General features: G+C 40.9%; 1 protein-coding gene across 3 annotated transcripts in view; it reads right to left on the minus strand.

Moving 5' to 3' along the window:
- Positions 1 to 13,014, minus strand: part of ptprua (protein tyrosine phosphatase receptor type Ua) — a 229,801-nt gene that overhangs the window by 146,787 nt on the left and 70,000 nt on the right. For all 3 annotated transcript variants that reach the window (XM_067611584.1, XM_067611582.1, XM_067611583.1), the window contains exon 2: positions 9,179 to 9,307. In XM_067611584.1, the coding sequence (XP_067467685.1) occupies positions 9,179 to 9,307 (129 nt within the window). The remainder of the gene's footprint in view (positions 1 to 9,178; positions 9,308 to 13,014) is intronic.

A 13,014-nucleotide genomic window follows, 5' to 3' on the forward strand; every position in this document is an offset into this window, starting at 1 on the left:
AACATTTTCCTGGAGAATAATGTCTAAAACACCAAAACCCTGCAATCCCCAAATATGCTTTTAATTATAATAAACTGGAATATATGAACTGGCTCTTGGTTCTCCACACACCACAGCACTTTATTTTTCCTTTCTTTATTCTTATTGTTGTGGTTTTCCTTGCTTTCATCATATATCCTTTTATTTATTAATTCTGTACATGGTAACAAGCACATTTGATATCTTGAATAGCCTTATTGTATTTATTTTTTAATGTTTTTATGGTGCCTTGCTGTGCAAAAAAAAAAAATCGTTTTGTGGTACAATAAAGATCTGAACTGTACTGGATGTGTCCAAACTCAAAGAAAACCTAGAGTCTTGCAGATTATTATAACCACCACGCCAGACTGTTCAAACCAATACTAGAATAGCCCATATAGGCATTTTCTGATCAGGTACTCCTATCTAAAGGGTGACATAATTTGTCAGTGCCTTCCAAAATGCATATGACCCATTACAACTGTTAATGCTACTGTAGCAGTGGATAAGGTTTGGTGCTGTTTAGGCACCAAAACTACTTGGTTTAGGTTAGAGGATGATAATGGTTATTGTTAAAAGAAACCTGAGTTTACTGTTAGAGGAACAGCAGTCTCCCATGTCCAAGTCACAGGTGTTGTTGACCCAATCATCCATCCTGACCTCCTCTCTATAATGCTTTATGGCACTATAACAAAGTCTCTCAACTTCCACCTTCACATCTGACAGACAGTAGTCATAATTTGCAAGGGCACGAGAGGAACGGTAAATCTAAAGGTAAGAGCTGGAAAGTCAGTTCTAAGATTCATATTCACTAACTCTGCAGTTTGTTCATTTTTTTCTAAGCTAAGCCATCGCATCATCTTTAGCAGGCACGTCTGTAAGCGATAGTGTCAGCATTCATAACACTGTGACGTTGAGTGACTGTCATTGTAAGTTCAATATATTGCAGGTACAGCATTAGGCCTCAGTTATCACACTGTGATTGTTTCTGTATTTTATCTGGTCTTTCAGGATGGCTGAGCTGACAACGGTGCTTTCAGTAACCAGTGAGAGGAGCTCCACTGCTAAAAGCTACGGATTCAGTCAGTGTAGCGATAATTCAGTGTAGTCTGTTGAGCCACTTAGGTTGTAGCAGACATTCAAACAAACCAAAGGTGTTGTTTTTCCATTGGTTAGTCTCACAGATGCTAACATCCACATTTACAACAGCCCTGATAGCCCTGACAAGAAAATGTATAAAAAACATGTCTGATTGGTACCAGTATTTATGAATGGGCCCTTCAGTAGTACATAGAAGGACTAGGTATTGTACCTCAACAACAACAGACTCTCCAGTGCTGACAAATTCAAATAAGTCATGGGATCAAGAGAGACCGCTCTCTGTTAATGTGCCATTTAAATGCAAAGAGTCATTCTGCCTTCTCTAGTTAGTTTTTCTACTCTGGCCTCGAATCATCAAAGCCAGCAGTGTTCAGGAGAAACCCGGCAGAGTGGGGACAGGCAAGAGGGCACCGGGTGAAGGCAAGAAACCATAAACGGTTTGAAGTTCTGCTCAGCAAATGAGCATCATGTTCAAACCCCAAGAGGGAAGTTTGAAGGCAGAAGAGCCTCAGAAGTCTGCTTTGGCTTTACTTAACTTTTGCTGAGCTCTGTGCATGTCGGACCGCTGCTGGAATAGCATTCATAGCTCAGAGGCAGTTTATGCTGAACCAAAGCTGCCATTAATGATGGCCTTTTTTTGTCTGTGAGCCACATGATATTTGCATTCTGTCTCTGTTTGAAATGGCAGTGTTGACTGTTTGAAGAAATCTAAAATCCAAAACACCAGCTGTCTCTTTGCATAGATGACGGTGCTTCTGCTGCTCTTTTAAAATGTGAAAAGCGTTTATTCTTCTAAATACTAGAATGTGTATATATGAAAGGTGATATTCTCCAGTCGAGGTGATAATTACTTTCATTCACCAGACTGGCTGATCTTATGAAGTTCATTTAGGGTAGTGAGATGTGTTTTACTTTGATTTACAGGTGTGGCTAGACCCTCTCAAGCTGAAAGTGATTGTCTGAACAAAATGAGGTAATAAAGCATACTGGTATTAACCGCAGACCAGCTATTGACTCTGTGTGCTTGATTAAACTGTCATTAAATGAACTGACAATCTCTTTTTATTTAGAAGACAATGGGCAAAAGTTATACACATAATGCACAAAATCCATTATTTACAAATGAAACTGTTTTCAAAACTGCACAAGAGCTTCTTTTTTAGCAGTACAACATTCTAATCTAAACCAACCTTTATAGATGTTACCAGGAAGTGATATCGACTTAAAAGTGGTCCATTTTTAGAGGTGTCCTCTGAGAGTCTGATCCCCCACAGCACAAACCTATTCACAATTTCACTATTAAAATAAGAGCTGGAACACTGTCCATCATGCACGGCAATCATGTCTGCTTTCCCACATTGCTCCAGACAGTGAGTTTCAGCATCTCACATATTGCATTACAATACTGACAACCAGGCTGATAGATTCAGAATGAAAAATCATGAAAAAACCCTGCAAAGCTGAAGGGCGTAACATGTTCCTTTTTAGCTGCAATGTTTCATGTCATTGGTATTCCACCGGCTGGTGGGCGCAGATCAATACTATTGAGCTGCTGGTGCCCAATAAACTAAGTTGTTGTCTCAATTGCAGTCTTTTTAGCATCTGTGAAAGAATTTAAAGCCCTTGGAAAAATTTGAGGTAAAGTGTTAAGTGTATATTTGCAAAGTTATACAGGTCCTCTCGGAAAACTCCTTGCATTTTCTTGTTGACCTGTAGGATAAACTGGTGGGTTGGACAGACAGATAAAGATAAACAGATAAAGCTGACTTCACACCTCAGATGAACAGTTAAAGTCATATTTCCACTCTAATAAAGACAGTGTGTTCACATACAGCATGATCAGCAATCAATTATACTTGTTTCTATTACACATGGATGCCATGTTAGATTGAGAATACATGTGGTAGCTTAGCAAGCAGAATATATTTAACCTCACTAGATTCCATATTAATGCAGGACAGATGAGAATTAATGTTCCGATACCATACTAATATCTAATATAAAGTAGGGTTGAGCAATAAAACAAAAAAAACAGTCAATATCAATATACTGTATATCACATTATAAATTAAGTCACTACAGTATTTCCGTTTAACTTAAGGATTTCCTTAAGCTTAAAATTCCTTTGTAGTAGATTCAGTCTTTGTTCAAATAATTACACGCAAAAAAAATCATCTTGGGGGTGTAAATTCTTACAAAATTCTGCTGTGTGAAATGTTCTCGGGTGAATCACATTCATCAGTGTAAATTCCTAATTTCTCAGTCTTTGGAAAGACAGATTGATAAAATGAAGACAAAATGAAAACTATTAAACACTGGAAAAGGTAAATAGTAACATAAGGTGTTTTGCTTGGTAGGTTCTCTGATTGCCTCGCTTCTTATTCTTAGGGATGGATCTAAATTCTGCTGTTTGTGACTGTTAGCACTTGCACTCAGTGTACTTTATTGGATAGTTACGCTCTAGTTGTTTGTTAGCAAACGGAGTGACATTATTATTTATTTGGAGTCATGTGTCTGTCCACCTGGTAAATGTAAGTCCAATATTTCGCTCTGTTTTTGGACTCTACCAACTCTTGAGGGGGATATTTGGCTCTTTAGCTGCTAAACGCTCCACTATGTTCACCAGCTAGTTGCTAAATGTTTGCTGTTGGCGCTGAGCAGGTAGCGTACAGTGGGTTTCTCAAGTTTTTTCTCGGAAAATAGTTTTCTGTTCTTTGCATTTAAGGTTTCTGTGACTTTTGAGCTGTCGCTTTCTGTGCTGACACTTGAATTTTAACAAAATAGTGCTCGCCTCTCCAGCCTATCCAATTTTGATGCCAAAACCAGTTGTGTTAAGCTAACTCAACCAACCGTGCCGTGCCTATTTTGGGAAGAGGGCTGTCTGTTCCTAAAGGAGTGTCTAATTGGTTGGTTTGACTCGTTAGAAATAGCTTTGTTCCGGGATCACAATGTTTCTCATTTTCTTATCAAGGATGTTTCTATCAAAATAAATGATTATGTCATCCTATCATCCAGTCCTATTATACAGTTTTAAAATACTACTCACAGTGATTAAGATGCTGTACAATTTTGTACAAAATAACAGACTACTGAATAAAAAAGGGTTAGAATTAATATGTAGTATATGATCCTAGCTCTAAGGGACAAAAGGAGGATGGAGGTGGAGGATGCCAGAAACCTGTGTAGGAGGGACAGAGCTTATGGTTTATGTATGATCCCCACACAACAGGTTCCTCTAATAAACGGATTTCACAAAGCTATATATCAAATCTTTGTTTCTTATCCAGCAGCATCTGAGAGGAACATCCAAGTTATCTGCGCATGTGCTCATCCTGCCTGAAATCAACCTTCTCTAATGGATGAAAAGAAGATGAAAAGCGGCCTTTATGGCGCTGCTGGCCCCTGAGGAACACCAGGAAGTGTAATCAGCAATGACCCATGTTAGATTCCACCATCCAGGGAGTTCGTTAACATATCCGGCCTGCCTCAGGGGAGTTGTGCCTGTAACAGCGGAACAAGCACTTGATAACTGAGAATGAATTATGAAATCCCAGACGTCTGGCAGCTCTTTCCATGAATCGCCACAATTTACCAGAACCAGTAGCCTATAACCAGTACTGTTCACACTTGGTTGGTTTCCTCTCAGATGTGTACTTGCACAGCATTTCCTAAGAAAAAAATGTCCGCTTTAAATAAACATATATGTAAAATGTCAGCACAGATTGGAAGCAGGCCGCCTGTGTAGATGCACGACACACTCAAATAGAAAAGCAGCAAGGGACTAAATGTAGGAAAACAAGTTGTCAGTAGGTTGATGATTGGAACAGGGTCCAAGATAATAAGATTGTTTGGCATAAATCACTGAGGAAACCTGGTGAGCACACAGACAGTTCAACATCCATTAACATTCAGCCAGAGTGGAAATAAAGCATGTTCACACCTCCTTGAAGGCACTTGAGTAAGGAACTGCTGGTGAGAGAAGCCAGATTTCACTGGGGGTCAGCAATGTGCATATGTAATCATTATTATTGTACAAGGGTGATGTTGTTTTAAGTATTTGTTGCATCATCTCCTAAACCTACTGCAGTTATTAAGAGGCTGCTGAAATCAGAGTAAGAGTTATGTGTTTGTTTCAGAGGTACAGGACCAGATGGGTGGTATAAAGGAAAACCAAATATACAAAATTATATTAAATTTGATACTTTCTCATTCAAGACAATGAGAAGATGTGTCCAAACTTTTGACTGGTACTGTAAGTAGTCATTTTAAGTTGTTTCTGGCAAACAGACAGATGTAAGTCCTATATTCACTCCACTTCCTTTTAGCTCTGTTTTGGTCTCCACCAACTGCTGAGGGCAACATCTGTCTCTTTAGCTGCTAAATACTCCACTATCTTCAATAGCTAGTCACTAACTTTGCCTGTCTGCTGTTTGGTGCTTGGTTGGCAGTGTACAGTGCTTTCATCACAGATTTTTTGCTCTAAATAGTTTCCTGCTGCAGATGGAAACAAGACTGATGAGATTGGAGTAAGCAGCCTAGAAAACCAAAATAATAACTCTCCATAGAGCTTAGGGGAACCGCACAGTTGAGTTACAATTCTCTGAGTTCCTCACACAAGCAATACCTTTTTTTAAAAATTATATTTAGCCATTGTTCTATTGTTAATATAAAAAAAGCTTGATGAGTGTGGATTTAAGATTTGTCTGTTTCAAATGCAAGTGTGTCAACATTTGGTCCAAGTGGCAAAAACTCTGTCCCTTTCAGTTATGAGTTTAGACTGAGAGACAGAAAGAAAAGCACAATCCTTGTAACTTGTACCTTGCAATTCAACATTCTGCAGCATGTCTATGAACTTCTTTATTCTTTGCACCAAAGGGTATCTTGGGTGATTCTTTTACAAGTGAACAGATTTCAATAAAGGTGCAAAAGCAGCCAAAATAAAGGAATCTATTGGGTCTGGATTGCTCACACCACATTTGGAGGAGATATAGTAAAGACAAATGCATCCCTGTCTGTACTGAAGGACCACATAGTCAAATCTATATTGTGCATATAGCGAGACAAACGCCCAAAACAGTTTATTTGCCAAACAACTTGGCACAAGAGGATGAAGTTCGTAGCCTCCCTGAGGCAACATATCTAACAGCCACCCTGACTCTCTTCTCTAGCTGCATGGCCGAGCAAATGTGTTTTCCTTTGTTTAGCAGCAGAGTTCCCTACTTATAAATCAGAAGTGAGGCAGGAGGCTAAATCCGATCACAAATGCATCTCTTGAGATGCATCCGAGATGCAGTCTGATGGCAAGGTGAGGGAGAGGTGGACTGCAATCAGCCTCAGCTGGGTTTAGACATAATCTGGATATATCTGCATCCCAACAGGGTCAGTCTCATGAACAGATAAAAATCTGTGCTAAACCCTGTCCTCTGATCACCTCTACTGTGATTTGTGTGAAGTTCTCTGTCATACAGAGGGGTGACAAATTGAAGGAAAAACTGGTACAGGTCAGAGATCTGGTGGTTGTGTTATGCTGTGGGGGGCATTTTGCTGGCATGGTTTGGGTCCACTTGTCCTCTTAGAGGGAAGGTCACTGCAAATCAAAACAAAGTTGTTCTGAGTCATCACCTTTATCCTATGATGAAACATTTCTATCCTGATGGGAGTGGTCTCTTCCAGGATGACAATGCCCCAATTCACAGGGCACGAGGAGTCACTGAATAGTTTGATGAGTATGAAAATTATGCGAATCATATACTTTGGCCTTCACATTCACCAGATCTCAACCCAACTGGACACAACCTAGTTAGACAGCGCTCTTCATCACCATCATCAAATCACCAAATGAGGGAATATCTTTTTGTAGAGTGGTGTTCCTCAGCCTTGGCATTGATTCTACAAGCCTCTGGTACTCTTCTGGAGGGATGAACACCATTCTGAAAATGTTCATCAGAGGATAAAGGTGATCACTCAGGACAACTTTGTATTGATTTGCAGTGACCCTTGCTTCTAAAGGGACAAGTGGACCCAAACCATGCCAGCAAAATGCCTCCCACATCATAACAGAACCACCGGATCCCCTCACTGCAGGGGTTAAGCATTCAGGCCTGTATCAGTTTTTCCTTTAATTTTACATCCATCTGTAAATGCTAATTTTGTAAACTGTGATACTGCATTCAAGAAACTGACAATTTGAATACTTGAGAATTACTTCACATTTTCTATCATTCACTGCAGTACATGTCTGAAGTGATTAGTACTCACATTAAAGCCACCTACCAGGCCTCAGAAATTCTGTCAAAAACATCTCACTTTTGAAGGTAACTTCACACACTGACAGATATAAGAATAAAGTAGCTCCTTTTACTTTGACTACATAATTATCTCACTTGGATTGCTCTGAAATTATTTTAGACTTATAAGTTGGTAAGTTCTACCTAATAATTGACAGAATGCTGCACACACAGTTGCAGTCAATTTGAAACAAATTTGTTGTCATTAAATGTGTCATTATTTTATTATGAACATTCACAGAGCTCCCGTAATGAACCGTCTGAAAAACAGCAAAGCACATAAAAGCTGCAGCAGGCCCGCTTATCATAGACTGGTGGGTTATTCTGTTTTTGTACCCAAACAGAATTGTTTATAACTCTATTTCTAGGCTAGACGGTAAATATATCCAGACTCCTCATGGAGAATTTCTGGTTCTGGTTTGTTTTTACCAAATATAACCTCACAAATACCTGTTTCAAGAGAATGACTAAGTGAAAAGAGGGAAAGTTTTAGCAAAACTGGATTGATGACTGTTTGGCCATTAGACTGGTTTATTGAGTGCAAATCAACTTTCTCTTGAAAATTACATCTTGGTGGTTGTTCTGCTTTCAGCTGTTCCCTTGGTAAAATGTTCTGTTCCATTAGCATTTCCCCAGGCCATGAGTCATGAAGTCCAAGGGCTCTATTTTCATGTGGTCACATCCTCTCATGCATCTATTTTGTAACTCGCTGTGAGCCACACTGCAGAGAGTCAGGGCATATCACTGGCAGTGCCGCATGATACTGCAATTTTGGCATCAAGTTACCATGTTTGGGTCCTTCAGGGGTCTGCTTCAGACAAACTAGTTTGTAAGAAGTGACATTTGATCATGTTTAAAGGGAAAAGTGTTTATGGCTCTTCTGAACAGCCACACTCAAAGGCAGGGAGGAAAGCCAGTTATCATAGAGAGGGGCAAGACACGGTAATTGTTCAAATGGATTTAAGAGCGCAGAAAGTTGCGTGTGCAATAAAAAAAGAGAGCTTAACAGTTCAAAAGCCCACCTACTTTCTCACCTCCACACACCTGGCCAATCACACAGAGAAGTGGGCTTGTTTGTGGGATTGCTGCTTTTGGATAGCTACAAAAATTGTCAGAAGTAGCGTCCTCAGCGTTGAAAAGGTGTCAAGGAAGGGGGTTTCAGATACTGCTCGACCGTACATCAAGCACTTCGGAGTGCATACTGGCCCTTTTCAAATATGTCCCAAAATGTTTAAAATTTAAAAAAGAGACATCACCCGCTTTTGTACGCATACTCACACCATCAATGTACCATCAGTACATCATGTTTGGGAGATTAAAAAGCATGATTGGAACCACCGTGATTGGCCATGATTGTTAAGTAGTCAGTAACACAGCCAATGATTATGTTTGATAATGGATCCTTCCACACCCAAACATTATACTGCTTTCCTCTGCCGAAAGCTCACTTGAACAGTAGCACCCGAAATGTTCGCTGCCAAAACAATCTGATACTTATTTAGAGTGCCTGAAATAGTCTGTTTAAACAGATGTTCATTTCCACCTGTTTCTTTCCACACGAGAACTGTCCAATGTGAGCACAACTGGTCTGGAGTGAGCTCCACTGCAACAGGTGCACTGCAGTCAATGTCACATAGACTACAGCAACATTTTCCCAGCTGATCTGGGGCTTTGGGACTGAGTCTAAAGCTGGATTTCATGCTACCAGACCACCTACAGCATGTTGTCCATTCAGATTAATCAGTTCTGACAGTGCGCACATTGAAACCTACCTCGTAGAAGATCTGGGGTCGGGTGTGGCCAATTGTAGGTCCTGATCAGCTGCCAGTCAAAGTCGTCCTCTTGGCCCTGTCGGTATTCACACAAGCCAGGGTCTGAATCCTCATCAAAGGTACAGCCAGCTACAGAGAGAAAACAGCAAAGTTTGTTACAAAGAGGCGACACAGAACACTGCATAAAACTTGTAACTATCAGTGAACTTTTTTTGTTACCAGGGGAAGGAACACATAAGAGTCCCTATTAGAGAAACACCAGAGAAATGATTGCTGTGTTACATCACCACAGGCTCACTGTAAATGTGTTAATACATCAAGTCCTGGAGAATCTTTGCAGCTATAAACTAAATTACAGCTAATGGTTGGCACCGGGTGGCCAGCATGGACTGCCTATCTCATCTATTCCCTCAAAATCTACCGCCATTTGGTGCAATTAGCCCTGTGGTGTGAAAATGACACACCAGCCACAGGTCACCCAGATAGCCAGAAATAATGGACAGCAGTGCCAGAGCAGGGAAGGGGGTTCTTCAGCTGATGGAGGACAACAACAGCCTTGCTCTCGGCCTGTGAAGGTGACCCAACCCTGTCTGGCCTCTAATGGTTACATTCACTATTCTGCCATTATCACAAAAACTATAGGCTTTTAAAGCCACTAGCTCAGTTGTCAACCTGGGGGGAAAATATGGTGTGTTCTTGTTTAATTGGTCAGAAAACACAGGTGCACTTCAGAAAATCTAAAAATGAATAGTCTGGACATGGGAGGACCAATCTGTGGTCACACATGGCTGTGTGCCATATGTTTTACTTGGCTTCATCCATAGAGTGATTTGACCCATAGATACACATGGTTTGGACACAGTATGACTTTTAGAGCTGCAACTAAGGATTATTTTTGTCATTGGTTAATTTTCAGATGAATCCATCAACTATTCATTCATAAATTGTCCCATCCCAAGGACCTATCACAATTTCCCAGGGTCCTATTCAAAGTGAACCAAAATTTAATTCAGAGAAATATTCATATTCAAAAGAGTACTTCACTGATTTTGCATTGCACTCTTATAACACTGTTGGACTTCACAAAGAGTAAATTAAAACCCACAACGCAACTCTACCATCAACAGCTTGGTTGGATATTCAGTTATGCAATGCATCAAGCAGAGATGAGGAGCAGCTACAGAGGACTGGTAACCTTACTTCTTTCTAACTCTACACCCCCAGATTGTTTTCATCTGAAAAGTGAGGTCACTTGCAATTTATCATATTTCACACAGCTCCCTCTGGAGCCACAGAAAACTTTCTTCTTTTTTTTTTACATACAGTACTCCCCAATACCTCTTTAAGAAGCTGGAACCAATACAATGATTCGATTATCAAAATTGATCATCTACAGTTTAGAAATAACTATCTCCAGCCATTGGTTAAATCAATTATAATAACACTGTACACATGAAAGTAATTGGAATATGGCAGCATTGCTAAAATAGTTCCAACAGGGCAACAAACACAAGCAGTCAGTGGTGTATCTGTAATGAAAAACAAATGATAACACTTAAATTACCACCCACACTTCCTGATAGTATCCCCCAAAGCTTACAGCTCAACTTCCTACCATACTTGCTTTTGTGGGGCACACTCATGTTTTTACTGTGCTATAATGTCAGATTATTAGTGAAATTACCAACGTGCTAACTTTTAGTTTTACGTCCAAAAAGTGCTAGCTAACTTGGCTAAACTCTTAAATGAATGGCTAAAATGTTATTGCAACCGACAGAACGGATGGCACACACAACAAAATAAAACCCAACTTCTAATGAACTTTTGATTCCCTTTAACTGCTCCAGCACAAGCTGGAAAAGCTGAAATCAATCTGACCATTCCTTCTGCAGAACCAAATGAGTCTCCTCAGGTTAAAAGAAGGGTGATTTGTACAGATCCACCAGCCCAGAGAATAGCATGGGACCTGCTGCCAAAGGGTTGCTCAGGAATAATGGTGTGGGATGCGGGGGGCTGCTCATTTATAAGACATACAGTGCAGCACGGTCCTGTCACGAATCCGCTGAACTGGCCATTGCTCAGTCTGGCCCTGGTTTGGACGACAGGCCTAACGGTCTTCGTTCTTACTCCAAACACCCTGAGCCCACTGCAGTCCCAGGACCCTCTTCACTTACAGATCGTATTAAGGCTTGGCAGCAGTACTACTTGTGTTAAAGAGCTACTCTGACTCCATGCCAGCTTCTACTTAATAGTATCCCGTCTGGCTTACTCCCCCAGTGTTGCTTTTTGTGTTTTGTTTAGAAGCTCCATCTGTTTTCTTTATTAATGTATAAGTTTGGAGTAAAAAAATACTGTATGTTGCAATAAGCCACTAAGACTGCTAATTTTGGACCAACCCTTTTGTCGTTCTCGCTGACAAACAAATATCATCACTCCACCACCAGTGAACCTCCCCACCGCCCCGGCCCTCTTCCCTTCTGCCTGGAGCCAAGCAAGTGTTTCCGGGTGTGTAAGCAGATCAGAGTTTTAATTGCCTCCTGTGTGAGGGCTGCTTGTTGTGTTGCGCTGTGCCCGGTTATCTGAGGATGAGGGCTGAGTAGTGGAGCAGGCCCCGCAGTGAAGGCCTGCCTTTCATCGAGAGCCCTCCAGCTCCAGGAAGAAATGTCACCATCAGACACGTTCCACTGATTCCCCTCATTAAGACTCATCCTTCCCAGCCTCCTTTGCTTTTAGCGCACACGTTCCTCTCAGTGCCCAAATGAGCTTCTCTGGCAGCAGGAGGGCGAGCCCATGTAATTAGAAAAGCCATGTGCATTCTGGTGAATTCTTACTGATGTTTGTGTGTGTGTGTGTGTGTGCATTTCTTTGAATGTGTGCCTGAGAAATGTGTGGTTAGTTGAGGTTGTTCACTGTTTTGATGTTTACTTAAAAATGAACATAATTATAATGAATCTGTCCGTGTCACACAGGCTAAAGTTGTAACTGTGGGGATGCATTACTTGTGTTCATCACTGCGACACGGAATCTGGCCAACGTGGGACCGAGATTGCTCAGATTTCCACATAACAATAAATTTAATGTGAGAGCAAGCAGCTTTTAGAATGCTAACTGCTTATCAGAAGCGATAGCACGGCACAGTCCCAGAGCGATGCAGCGCCATGCAGAGCAGCAATAACAGCTAGAGACGTGGACAGCGGGGCCCGAGATAACTTTAGTGAGTCACCGTCACAGCTGACACGTTTCCCAGGAGGAGAACAAAGAGGAAGAAATAAACGAGGACAAGGCCCCTTCCTCTTTGAAAGGTAGGAGGTAATTTGCCAAACAATACCTGAGCTTGTTGTAAGATACCATGACTGGAATGTGTTATCTATGTTTCGCTTGTCCTCCTGTCTCAATCTCAACACATTCTAGGCTCTGGCAAAGAAAAACATATTTAGTAAGAAGTTACAGTGAGACTTTTTCTGTTCCTCAGCTGACAGATCCCCACCTACCTTGTTCTTTCCTACTGTTATACCCCTGTTAAACCACATATTAACTTGTTATCCATATCCAACGCCAGAGGTTCATTTCCTTTATTTCACTTTATTGCTCTCTTCCTAAGTTGGTTACAGTGTTTTCATCAGATTCCACGTAATCAAGCGATAAAATGTTTTTCTTATTACTAATTTTACATGAGACTGCTTATCAGAGAAATCCCTGCCAGTGAGCTGTGTGGGGATTTTACTCAACAGCCGGCAAAGCCCGCAAGAGACAGCTAAGAATCTCATTAATAGGGTTTTCAGTGATGGTCTAAATACGGTTTTAGAGGCTTCCCAATGACATGTCAGAATTCTGAG

Source organism: Thunnus thynnus, chromosome 15 (assembly GCF_963924715.1).
Source record: "Thunnus thynnus chromosome 15, fThuThy2.1, whole genome shotgun sequence".
NCBI classification, from domain to species: Eukaryota; Metazoa; Chordata; class Actinopteri; order Scombriformes; family Scombridae; genus Thunnus; species Thunnus thynnus.